This window comes from Coprinopsis cinerea (assembly GCF_000182895.1).
Source record: "Coprinopsis cinerea okayama7#130 chromosome 5 map unlocalized cont3.5, whole genome shotgun sequence".
In the NCBI taxonomy this organism is placed as follows: domain Eukaryota; kingdom Fungi; phylum Basidiomycota; class Agaricomycetes; order Agaricales; family Psathyrellaceae; genus Coprinopsis; species Coprinopsis cinerea.
Genome location: NW_003307540.1, coordinates 3,303,556 through 3,315,850, shown reverse-complemented (window position 1 = coordinate 3,315,850; position 12,295 = coordinate 3,303,556). Strand labels below are relative to the sequence as shown.

General features: G+C 52.4%; 5 protein-coding genes across 5 annotated transcripts; 4 read left to right on the top strand and 1 right to left on the bottom strand.

Moving 5' to 3' along the window:
- Positions 1 to 1,101: 1,101 nt before the first annotated feature.
- Positions 1,102 to 1,863, top strand: CC1G_10987 (hypothetical protein; the record flags this gene model as incomplete). The annotated part of the gene is made up of 3 exons (XM_001839213.2): positions 1,102 to 1,525; positions 1,593 to 1,772; positions 1,826 to 1,863. 3 exons carry the CDS (start codon positions 1,102 to 1,104, stop codon positions 1,861 to 1,863), a joined length of 642 nt encoding a protein of 213 aa, XP_001839265.2.
- A 2,013-nt stretch (positions 1,864 to 3,876) lies between these two features.
- CC1G_10986 (coatomer beta' subunit) lies at positions 3,877 to 5,832 on the top strand (the record flags this gene model as incomplete). The annotated part of the gene is made up of 5 exons (XM_001839212.2): positions 3,877 to 3,894; positions 3,945 to 4,328; positions 4,378 to 5,217; positions 5,325 to 5,516; positions 5,662 to 5,832. The coding sequence occupies 5 exons, from the start codon at positions 3,877 to 3,879 to the stop codon at positions 5,830 to 5,832; spliced, it is 1,605 nt and encodes a 534-aa protein (XP_001839264.2).
- Positions 5,833 to 6,630: 798 nt separating this feature from the next.
- CC1G_14737 (hypothetical protein) lies at positions 6,631 to 7,174 on the top strand (the record flags this gene model as incomplete). The annotated part of the gene is made up of 2 exons (XM_002911262.1): positions 6,631 to 6,706; positions 6,969 to 7,174. 2 exons carry the CDS (start codon positions 6,631 to 6,633, stop codon positions 7,172 to 7,174), a joined length of 282 nt encoding a protein of 93 aa, XP_002911308.1.
- Positions 7,175 to 7,697: 523 nt separating this feature from the next.
- Positions 7,698 to 8,808, top strand: CC1G_14736 (hypothetical protein; the record flags this gene model as incomplete). Its single annotated transcript, XM_002911261.1, has 4 exons — positions 7,698 to 7,755; positions 7,892 to 8,029; positions 8,203 to 8,335; positions 8,574 to 8,808. The coding sequence occupies 4 exons, from the start codon at positions 7,698 to 7,700 to the stop codon at positions 8,806 to 8,808; spliced, it is 564 nt and encodes a 187-aa protein (XP_002911307.1).
- A 1,106-nt stretch (positions 8,809 to 9,914) lies between these two features.
- On the bottom strand, positions 9,915 to 11,642 carry CC1G_12153 (hypothetical protein; the record flags this gene model as incomplete). The annotated part of the gene is made up of 1 exon (XM_001839210.1): positions 9,915 to 11,642. One exon carries the CDS (start codon positions 11,640 to 11,642, stop codon positions 9,915 to 9,917), a length of 1,728 nt encoding a protein of 575 aa, XP_001839262.1.
- Between the last annotated feature and the right edge of the window lie 653 nt (positions 11,643 to 12,295).

Genomic DNA, 12,295 nt, shown 5'->3' with positions numbered 1-12,295 from the left:
ACGTTCCCAGGTTCCCTGACAAACCCTTGGCGCTTACTCTATGAGTGCTTGCCAGTGGGCGCTTAGCAGTACAATTCCGTGTATGCGCTATTATCTCGATTCTCTAAGCCTGAGGCACAAATAGTACCTATAGAACCACTACACTGGATTCCACTGAATTATTCCTCACAACCCGAGTCGCAAATCGTATCTCTTCAAGTTCATGGGCCCTGTTCGCCGTGAAGCTGTTCTGGTTCCAGGAGATCTCAACACCGTCGCTAGCTGTGGGATTCATGGCCGCTGAAGGCGTGGCGTTATTGGGCCGGAGGTGTAGAACGAGTCGACAGAGGACAATGTTGAGGAACACGGCTTTGGGGCTGCACCAGGAGATGTGTACATGAGTTGAACCTTTGGGAAAAGATGGGAGGTTGATAACTTACACCCCTAGCATGTACCTCAGTGTCACCTGGACTTCACCATTGGTCTGTTTATGTTTAATCCCTGGTGCTGCGGAAGCAGCAAAAGGGACAGTCTAAAATTGGACACCATGCCGGCCGATAAGCGCCCGGCGCCTAATTTAGGTTTCATTTATCATGCGACTTGGAAACAGCTGTACTCGGGCCTTCGAAGTGCTGTAGAGGCACGAGGCAGTCGTGCAGGCCTCGTGCTACTCTTTCTGTCTGCCCTCATTGAGGTTTGACCTTTGCTCACTACCGCCGTTGCGTGCACTCATCCATCGCTGCAAACCATTGCGCTCGACTCTGACGACGGCCATCGCACTCGACCATCATCAGCCCGTCGACGTATGTGCTTGGACAACGTGGTGGCCAATAGGCGCCCGGCGCTTAATTTAGGTTTCATTTATCGTGCAACTCAGAGATAGCTGTACTCGGGTCTTCACACTGCTGTGAAGGCACGAGGCAGTCGTGTAAGCCTTGTACTGCTCTTTCCATACTCCTTTGTTGGTGCTTGACCTTTGCTCACTACCGCCGTTTACCGCACTCAACTTACGGTAACCCTTGGCCACCACTGAGTCTGCAAACGATTACGCTCAATTCTCCTCACGGGCATTGTACTTCCCCTTCTCTACTGTTACTTCGCCTAGGTCCAGCTTTGCGAGCCATGCCGCTATTCGAACGCGCAGAGAACGTGACGGTCAACGATGGAGAATTCGTCGACAGCAGCGTTTACTACATTACCCATCATCATCACCACCGCCACTACTACCAATGCCCTTGGAGCGGACAATGTGTGCCCAGGAGGGATGTGGAGGGGTCGAGAGGTCAAGGAAGTCGGAGCGCCGACAGCGCTCAAAGAGGTATGCCTGCCCTGGCTAGGTTTGACGATGATGGTAGACTTATTGAACTGGGTTCGACCACTGTAGAGCTGTATACCATTGATGAAAGGAGTGAACCGGACGAGCAGGTGCCAGCGGAAATACCAGGGCGGGAGGGTGTAGAAAGCGACGAAGAGGACGACGACGACGACGATGTGCACAGCACTTGGGCGCTCAGGCAACACGAGGCACGACGTCGACGACGAGGAGGTATGGTTTACGACGTCCTCCCAGTTTTATCCTCCTTCTCAAGCTCATGATCTTCCTTACTGTTCAGCTCATCCTCAATCTCAATCTCAACTCGACGATGACGACCAAGGTTCTATTGTGAACTACGGATTGGGCGCAGTTAGTACGATTAGGGGGACGACTGTGGAGGGCCCAGGGGGGCATTCACACGTCCACGATCTTGGGGAGATTCAGCCTCGCGATCTTATATACCTGGCCCGCATTGGCTGTGCGGGGTGTGTATGCGGTGCCGGCCTTTTTTTTTTTAACCCCGTGCACTAGGTTTCGTTTCCCAAAGTGGATTGAGTACGGCAGATTAACTACATAAGTAGGTGTGGACAACCGCATACGGCATCTGCCTCAAAAACGCAGTAAGCATATCGTTGAGCTGGGTACGCAGAGCATCCTGCAAATTGTCCTCGAGATGTTGTATTATGGATCGGGCAGGGCTGTATTATACATACACGAGGGATTTCGACATTGAGATCCAGTCATTGAGGTGAATAGTCGACTAAAACTACGCACCAAGGTCCTTCCGTCGCATCATAAAAATGTCAAGTTCCATACCTAGTGGGAGACGCAGGTACGTCCGATATCTGGGTCTCCCTGAATATATGTCGCAGATTTGCTCTGACATCTGGGCGTTCTGAGCATCTATGGACCAGATCTCGTAAGGTATGTCATATGTGAAGGTGAATAGCTGATGTAGGCTAAGTGTGGGTCAAATATTGGGCGGATTTACTTTCGGAGGATAGATAAGACCAGAACTGGCCCAGATATGGGCCAGATATCGGGCCAGCTGACGCCGGAACGTTGAGCTACAGGAGACCTGTGGTAGACCTGGTTCTGAGGTCAACAATGTAGAGACTTATGCACGTTGGAAGAGAATAAGTATACCTATAATACCAAAAAAAGCATAATGGGTAGCAAACGGCAGGATTGTGGGGCACACGGTCGCACACTCATTCGAAGTTGGAAGTCTGGCTTGGCATTTGATGGCGCACGTGATCGATCCGCGGGACTTGAAACTTCAAATTGAATCGCGCTCGACACCTCGCGCCCGTCGTTCTTTCTTCCCTTCCACCACTTTTCCACCAAATCGTCGGGCTTACGGTCGATGTAGGGCTGTTTAAGCAACCCGCCTTTACCGATTGGGCTCTCAGTCACCTCTAATCGTGGTTAGGATGTGATCTGAGGTTGGATATCGGTGTTTCCCAACGTCGTGGAGGGGTGAGGCTGGCGAGGGGCACCTGGGCAATGGAAGCATCAACGGGCTAAAGGCGAGGTTGGATGCGACCCTCAGGATGAAGAAGTGTGAGTTTATGCACTCTGTATTCCCCCCTTATGACTACTGACGACATTCCACGCAGGGCGAGCGCCTGCATTATGGATGGCCAGCGCTGTAGAGCGCGGTGTATGCGTGCGACAGGCCAGACAAGCCAGTAGATCAATATCAGTACCGCTAAAAGTGGGTTTCACCAATGTTCCTGGTTCCGAATCGTAAACACTGATGTTCGTTATGGTGTCTCTTAAACGCCGGCGCTCGACTCGCTCTTGCCGCACGTCCGCGCCCGCCCGGCGCCACTGGGGCTTCTTACGCCCTTTGGACGACGGCGGGCACGATGGGCATCCTCTGAGGGTCTGACATCTCGTGTCCGTCTTGTAGCGTGGCTCAATTATACGAGGGTACGATTTTGTACAGTAGACTATTTGTAATGATATTCCCTTATTTTTCGCTGGACGTGCTCGTGAAATCATCACAGTGGTCCTGGAGAGTGCATATCCATATGCACCAGCTGCTCTCCAGATATGGAGCAGATATAGGGCAGATATGGCCACCTGTCAGCTGTGGGACAGAGAAACAGATTTGAAAGTACTCACAAATCTGGGTCTCCGATCCACATCTATAGCTCCTCCCAGGTACGCATATCTCTCTAAAGCTGGGGCACTTCTGCGTCTCTGGTCTCATATCTGGAGCTTGGTTTTTTCATGATGCGCATGTTCTGCACTCGACGACGTACCCCTGCTTCGGGTAGACCAGTGTCACACTGGCAGCCTCTCTTTCTCTTGGGGGTAACTGGGCCCCGGATGGTCCAATCCTTCCACTGACACGGCGGTCAAAGTGACAGTGTTGCAAGTCGCGCGTCAGCGTTGGTATGTGAGTGAATAGGGGCCGATCAAGGTGAGATAAGATTAGATTCTGTATTTGATCATGAGGGATCTGGCAAACAAATGGTCCACGTCAGGGCAATCAAGATCTCGCCCGCCCCCTTGCACGCCGCGTCCGCAATCTCTCGCTCATCTCCCCACATCTACGCGGCGGCGACCCCACAATGCTCTTCGACGTTACAGTGCGTAGCCACAACCACTATACCAAAGCCTAATCTAACGCGAAATGCAGAAAAAACTCTTCGCGCGCAGCGACCGCGTCAAAGCCGTCGATTTCCACCCAACCGAGCCGTGGCTCCTCTGCGCACTGTACAACGGGACAGTCCAGATCTACAACCACACCACCGGCTCGCTGATCAAGTCGTTCGAAGTCGCCGAGGTCCCGGTCCGCACTGCGAAATTCATCGCCCGCAAGAACTGGTTCGTTGCGGGCAGCGATGATTTCCAGCTGCGGGTGTTCAATTATAACACGCACGAGAAGGTGGCGAGCTTTGAGGCGCACCCGGATTATATCCGGTGTTTGACGGTGCACCCGACGTTGAGCATTGTCCTGACTGGTAGCGATGATATGACTATCAAGGCTTGGGATTGGGAGAAGGGCTGGAAGTGTATCCAGGTGCGATTTACTCTATATCATCCATAATCTAATCTAATGGAATGTACAGGTATATGAAGGGCATACGCATTATATCATGTCCCTCCAATTCAATCCTAAAGATTCCAACACCTTCATCTCCGCCTGTCTCGACCGCACGATCAAAATCTGGTCGCTCGCCTCCGGGTCGTACTCCTCGACGACGACCTCGCCCAACCTCACCCTCGAAGCACACGACAAGGGCGTCAACTACGTCGACCTGTACCCTCTCTCGGACAAACCCTACCTCGCAACCTGCGGCGACGACAAGACCGTCAAAGTCTACGACTACCTCTCCAAATCCTGCGTCCAAACCCTCGAGGGGCACACCAACAACGTCTCCTTCGCCGTCTGGCTCGAGGGGATGCCGCTGATTGTGAGCGGCAGCGAGGACGGGACGGTGAAGATCTGGAACGCCAACACCTACCGGATTGAGAACACGTTGAATTATGGGTTGGAGCGGGCGTGGTGCGTCGCCCTCCGTAAAGGCGCGAATGAGATCGCGGTTGGGTTCGACGAGGGCGTCGTGATCGTCAAGCTCGGCCGGGACGAGCCCACCTACAGCATGGACCCCTCCGGCAAACTGGTATACACGAAGAACCAAGAAGTCGTCTCTGGCAACCTCGCCACCCTCGAGAACGTCGCTGCTACAGACGGCGCTCGGATCCCCTTGAGTACGAAGGATATCGGGACGACGGAGATCTTCCCGAATGCGCTGGTGCATTCGCCGAATGGCCGGTTTGTGACTGTCGTGGGTGATGGGGAGTATATTATTTATACGGCGTTGGCGTGGAGGAACAAGTCGTTTGGGAGTGCGGTGTCGTTTGCGTGGGCTCCGGATTCGTCGACGTATGCGGTGTTGGAGTCGAAGGTGCGTGCCCTCCCACCCTTCCCTTTCCGTATGCTTTCCTGTCCACCTCTCCCCTTTCCCGTATGATTTCCTATCTACCTCGAAATGCTAACCTTCAGCTCTCGTAGGTCAAACTCAAACTCTTCAAAAACTTTAAAGAAAAGACGGGTGCGGGTGGGATCATGAAAGGTGCTGGCTCGTGGGCTCTGGAGCAGGTCTATGGCGGGCCTGTACTCGGCGCGCGCGGGAACGGGTTTGTGATCTTCTGGGATTGGGAGAGTGGGGAGGTGGTGAGGAGGGTGGATGTTGATGCTAAGAATGTGAGTGGCTTTTTGGCTATCTCCTTCGTTCTGTCTATCGCTGGTTTTGTCCATTCCTCGTTTCGTCTATTCCTCGTTTCGTCCATCCCTACTCCCTCGTCCACTCAAACACAACACTAACCCCCCTCCTCCTCACCCTAACCAGGTATTCTGGTCCACCACTTCAACCCACGTGGCCATCTGCACCGACGACTCGTTCTACGTCCTGAAATACGACCGGGATGCCTATACTGATACCCTAGAAAGTGGGGTTGAAGTTGGAGATGAGGGCGTTGAAGAGGCGTTTGAGGTTGTTGGGGAGGTTGGGGATTGGTGAGTGGTGGATTTTCTTCATTGGTTTCGTCTTCTGTTATGATCATCCTCTTGTTTTGATCGTCCTATCCTCTTCTTTCGGCCATCCTCTTCTTTCGATCAATCTCTTTTTCAACTTGCGATGATTCAAGGAGACCACACGGCTAACGTTTTTTTTTTTTTTTTTGGTTAAACAATAAACAGTGTGAAGACGGGCAAATGGGTTGGCGATTGTTTCATTTATACGACTTCGAATAACCGGTTATGTTATTTTGTGGGTACGGAGAGTTATACTGTTAGTCCGTTTGATAGGTGCGTTTTTTATTTGTGGTTTGGGTGTTGGTTGGGAGGTGGTTTGCTGATGGGTTGGTTCTCATTTTTTCTTTTTTCTTTCTTTGCGTTGGTCTCTGCGATACGGATTGTTCGACATTGCGCCCATTCGTCTCTGCGCCATGGCTCGCATTCGTTTCAACGACCTGGATTCTCCAACTCGTGTCGTACGGCCCCGCTGACATTCGCGCCAATGTTGATGTGATGCGAACGATGTACATGCTACGACCGCGATGACCTACCGCCACCGATAACGGCTTACCACCAACGATGACCACCGCTACCTAACCACGATCACCACTACCCAACGATGCCAACGATGAACACCACTACCCGCCAACGATGACCACCACTACCCACCAACGATGGACACCACCTTCAACGATAAACCAACTAACTACGCGCCAACGACGACGACGACGACCCCAACAGCCCACTCTACCTCCTTGGCTACCTCCCCTCGCACAACCGTGTGTACCTGGCGGACAAGGATATGGCGATCTATTCGTATACGCTGTCGTTGGCTGTTGTGGAGTATCAGACTGCTGTTTTGAGGGGTGATACGGAAGGTGAGTTGGTTTTTTTCCTTTTTTTTCTTTTTTTTTCTTTTATTTTTTTTTTTTTTTTTTTTTTTTTTTTTTTTTTTGGTTTCGTCGAATTTGTGTGTGTTTCGAATTTGTGTGTGTTGCTGCTCCGGCTGCCACTGCGAGGGAGGACGTGGTGTGCTGGGAGGAGGATGATGGGAGCTTGGGATGTGTGTTGGCGATGGGACTTGGGGCTCCGTGATGGCAATACGAGGAAACGCATACTGACGATCTCTCTGTCTCGTAGGTGCCAAGGAGATTTTGGAGAGTGGAGGGATCAAGGATAGTGAGAGGAGTAAAGTTGCTAGGTTTTTGGAGGCTAGAGGTGCGTGGTATTTGCTTTTTTGGCTGTTCGGGTGGATTTGTGGGGCTTACTGGTTTGGTTCTATGATTACGCTTTCGTTTCAAATGGACCTGCTGTCGACCTCTCGTTTAACCCTGACAATGACTTGACAACTCTGACCTACCTCAATCTGGGATTTGATTCGCTCTATGCTGCCTCGTTCTACCCCGCCTCCATCCTCCATCCTCGACCACGCTATCCTCCGTCCTCGACCGTGACCACGCGATCCTCGATCCTCAATCCTCAATCCAACCCGATTCGACGTACCAGACCTGAAAGAACTCGCGCTCGAGATCACGATTGACCCCGACCACAAGTTCGACCTTGCTCTTTCGTTGGATGATTTGGATGTTGCGAGTGAGATTGTGAGGGTTTTGCCTAGTGGGGAGAGTGCTGTCAAGTGGAAGGCGTTGGGTGAGTGTTTTTCTTTTGCATTGTTTTTTTTTTTTTTGGATTGGGTTTGGATTAGAGTTGGTTTTGCGTTGGAGGTTTTGCGTCGTTGTGTTGGCATTTGCTTTCGTCGTTGTGGTGGCATTTGCTTTCGTCGTTGTGTTGGCGCTTTGTGCGTCGTTGCGTTGACGTTCGTTGGTCCTGGATTCTGGGTGCGGGTGTGGCACCGTTCGTCGGTCTTGGATGTTGGGTTCTGGCGATGTATTGTTCGACGGTCCTGGATGTCGGGTGCGGGCGAAGCGTACGCCGCGTGTTCCTGGTCCTTGACGCGATGGTTGACGGAGAACCTGGACCTGGCGCGAGGCTGCATCACGTTTTTTTTTACACCTACTTTATTATTTACTATTGACGTGGTGCTAATTCGTTTTTGTGTACAGGTGATCGAGCATTGAGCGTCTGGCGCTTTGATCTTGCGCGTGAATCGTTTGAGCAAGCGGGTGATTTGGGGAGTTTGTTGCTTTTGTTGCTTTCGCAGGGGGATAGGAAGGGGTTGCAGGGGTTGGTTAAGTTGGCTGGTGAGTGGTTTTTTCTGTCTTTTGTCTTTTGTTAGTGGAGGTGGGGGTTGGGTTTGGGTTTTGGGGTCGTTCGTTTCATTCCTCTGCGCCCTCGCCCTCGACCTACCAGCACCAACGATAACACCAACGCTTCACACCAACGCTAACACTAACACCGTCCTTGTTTTGTACAGAGGAGAAGGGCCAGAACAACCTCGCGTTTGCTACGCTTTTGCAGTTGGGTGATACCAAGGGCTGTGTTGATCTTTTGATCAAGACGCAGAGGGTTCCGGAGGCTGCATTGTTTGCGAGGACGTATGCTCCTAGGTGCGTCGTTTTGATATAGTTTTGGTTTTAGGAGAGCGGGGTTCTGACTGTGTGTTCGTTCTTGCTCTCTTCGCCTCTTTTCCACCCACCCGTTATTGATGCCTGCCATCTTAATCGACATCTGCAAATCCTTATCAACGTCTACGATCCCTACCGACGTCTCATCCTTATCGGCGTCCACGGCCCTCCCTCAACACCTACAACTCTAAATCACGCAAACGAAACCAACATCCAACAGCCTCGTCCCTTCGGCTGTGAAAGCTTGGAAAGCTGATTTGACGGCCAAGGGTCGACCGAAGATTGCGGAGGGTATTGCTGATCCTGATGAGCATAAGGAGTTGTTTGAGGAGGGGTGGGAGGAGGCGTTGAGGCATGAGAAGGAGGGTGTGGATGAGGATGAGGACGATGATGAGGACGATGAGGATGAGGATGATGACGATGACGATGATGATGAGGAGAGTGATGAGGAGTAGATGAGGAGTATATCGGGAGTGGACCGGGAGGAGGCATAGAAGAGATGGAAGAGGGGGAGAGGCATAGAGGAGGTGGAATGTGACCTATACTTTTCGTCCTTTTTTTCTGTATTTCTTTTCAAGTTTTTTTTTTCTGTTGTATACGTTAATATTGTGGTTTGTGGATTCGTGCTGGTGGTGTGTGTGTCGTTCTGAGTGGGAGAGTCAAGGGGATTGTTACGAGTGGTGAGGGGAGGGGAGGTGAGGGGACTTGGGGTGTTTTTTGGAGGGTTCGATAGAGTCCTGGTTCTGGAGACTTGGTGTGATTCTTGGGAACGCGAGGACCGCTCATGGAATGATCAGTTGTTGGGTGAGGTACGATGGTAGTTGCCAGAAAAGGAACGATATATTCAAACAGAGGCCACCTTCCTTGACCGATTGCCCGGCTAAGATCAGGAAGCCCTATGGGGGCTAACTTCCAAACTCCTCGAGAAGGCCGGGATAGAGCAACAAACCCGTGTTTCGGTGAGAAACTAGGATGTGCGCTGGGAGGGGAGCATCCAGAGGGTGAAAGGAGAAGGGGAAACACGTTACAGCGAGAGGAAGGGCGGGAGAGCCGACTGCGATCGATCATCCTGACAGAGACCGCATGCCTGATATGGTGCAGGAGATGCAAATGGGCTATCGAGGACGAAGTAGACCCGATAAAGAAGCGCTCTGTCATGGCCGGCAAATTGCAATGAAGAACAGGTGGTTCGCAAACCTGAACTCCAGGCTGGCCTTGGATATACCTACTACTTGTGATTGACGAGAGGCGGGTTTCGTTCTGGTTCTTTCTGTTGTTACGATTTGTACGGTTCGTGGCTCTGGATTCCCAAGGGGTCTGCTGTGGTTCAGAGTAACATATCATAGCTTACGGGAGGGGCTGACCTACGGCGCGAGGGCTGAGGTACATGTAAATGATTGGGAAAAAGATAGATATATTTTTATCGACACACGTGAAATGAGATGAACTGCATAGTCAGGTACTAGTACACGGTATAAAATCCAGCCAATAAATATTAAGTAGTATCTCTCTTCACTGTAGAAAGTCCAGCCAATAAATAGCAGCTCCTATTTTGTAGAGCTCATCTCACGGCTCGACCACAAACTCTAACTTGAACTCCACTCCCCCTCATGCTCGCAACCATGTAAGCCTGCTGATTGACGAATGCCAAAAGGTCTGCGCTGGGTTCTGTTTCAAAACTCACATCAAGCTCGGCCAATTTGGGCAGGTAGAAGAACCACGGCCCTTTTCGAACCGGGTCGGTGCTGAAGTTTGTCACAGCGTACGTTCGCAGTTTTGAAAAGATGGCTTCAAAGTTGGTGTTGTCGGGTGCGACCTCTTCGGGGAGGGGGATGATGGATGTCGTGGCTGGGTGTGGTCCGTCGGACGGGCCCGTCGCTTCAGACTCTGGTTGAGAGATCTTGGGAGGAGTGAGGACTAGTTCCAACTTCTCCACCCTGTCGAAGCCGAGCAGGGCGGTGAGAAGTCCTGTGGTGATTGCCCCTTCCTCCAATCCCTTGATGACGAGTTTCTTCACAACAAAATCGCGTTCACTGTCAACCTGTAAATTCTGCAATATCCAGGGGAGGAGCGCGTCTCCCCCGTTCGCCGAAGGTCCGAACTGGGCGGTGAAGTATGGATCGCCGAATGTGAGGGTCAGCTCTTCGAGTGCGGGTGTCCGGATGAACCGGAGGTAGGGGGTGGAGTTTGGCATTGAGAGCTCTAGGACGCGCAGCTTGGCCATCGTGATGATGGGGATAGAGCTGGAATTTACCCTGATGTCCTGTTGGGGTTCGACGATGCGGGGGTGGAAGCTGCCGGGGAGCGTCTCGTTACCACCGAGCACGACTCGCTCGAGGCGGCTGGCTCCCCGGCGCAGGTAGTCCACGATGTAGGGCATCTGCACGACCCATCCTTGGGGCCCTGCGTTGAAAGAGAGAGAGGTGACTGAGTCCGCAAGGAGGTCCGAGGTGATGGTGCGCTGCACACCGCATGTTCCTACGACGTGGACGGTGGTGCACAGGGGAAGTTTTCCGATCAGGCGGTCGACGCGGTAGTTAATGGTGGAGCGGGGCGGGCGTCGGATGGCGCGCGGTGTCGTGCCCTCGCTTCGGTACTCCCCCGAGATGAAGGTTAGCTCGTGGACGTTGGGGAGAGTGACGTCCGGTCCGAGGATGCGCAGACCGGTGAGTCGCTTGATGACCGTGCCGGTTACGCAAAGGGATGTCCAGCGCTCGCGCGACTTGCACAGGACTGGTACCCACCTTAATTCTTCCACCGACATTGGGGTAGTACGCGGCGTCGGGGAGGTTTCCAGAGTCACCTCGAGCTTGGTGTTCTTGGAGCTGAGTAGGGCACTTTTGAGGAGGCTGTGCTTGACGTTCATTCGTCCGACGTCGATTTTGAGTCGATTCCAGAGGGGCGCGTGGCTCCGGACAAAGGTGTACCACTTCTTGCAGACGAGGGAGTAGTTCTTGTAGGGGGCACGCACGCCATCGACGTCCTCTTTCTCGACGTACGAGAATATTTGGGCGAGGACTTCGTTGGGTAGGGCTCTGACGGCTCTTCCCTTCGTAAGAGAGGTGTGGTACTCTATCGCCCCAGGGACGTCGACGTATTCGTATACATGACCCCCATTCTTTGGCGTTATCCAGTGCCGGCCTTGCGGCTCATTTTCGAGGCATCTGAGGAGCTCGAGGTGCGCGAGTGATTGTGCGATTGTGATCTGATCGGGGACTGTAAAGGAGGAGAGGAGGGCGGGCTTAATGGTAAGAGCTGCTGTGATTTCTGAGGTGGTGAACTTGGGCATGACTTTGGGTGGTGAGAGGAGGCTTGAATAGTTTGTTGGGTAGACTGTATGCTTGGGTTTGGTTTGATTATTGCGTGTAGTTTCAGTGACTCGGCTACGACTAATACTGTCTCGAGACAAAGCCGGAGCTGGGTGAGGAACTGGGATGCACCATTGACTGCCTATTTATACCTGCGCCTCGCTTGCACAAAGGCCAACGCGTGTTTCTAGACAACGAAATTCACTTATTCAGGCAGGCCCTTGGTACCTTTGCTTGGACCACTTTCTGTCTTCTCGTGGAGACAGTTGCGTGAAGCGCGAGGTCTTTGCATCGAGCGCCTTGAGCGAATTATTTACGCGCCGTCGAGATTAAGCGCCCTGCGTTCGGCTTAGAAGCCAGGGCCTGAGTTGAATGTCCGATGATCCGATCAAGGGGTGTCTGAACCTGGACAAGGTTGTTTCTCCTCTGCTTTGTCCATCACCATGTCTGGTTGGTTGATCTTCAGTGCAATCGCTCGAGGACCGCCTGGCTCTGGACAGCGGTTTTACAATTCGCTGGATAACCGTTTCTCTGCATCTCTGTCTCTTCTCTGCCTCGAGGATGGGATAGTCGTCCATCGAACAGCGTCATCTCGACCTATCTCATGATAACATGTTGCGGCCTTAATGTGATA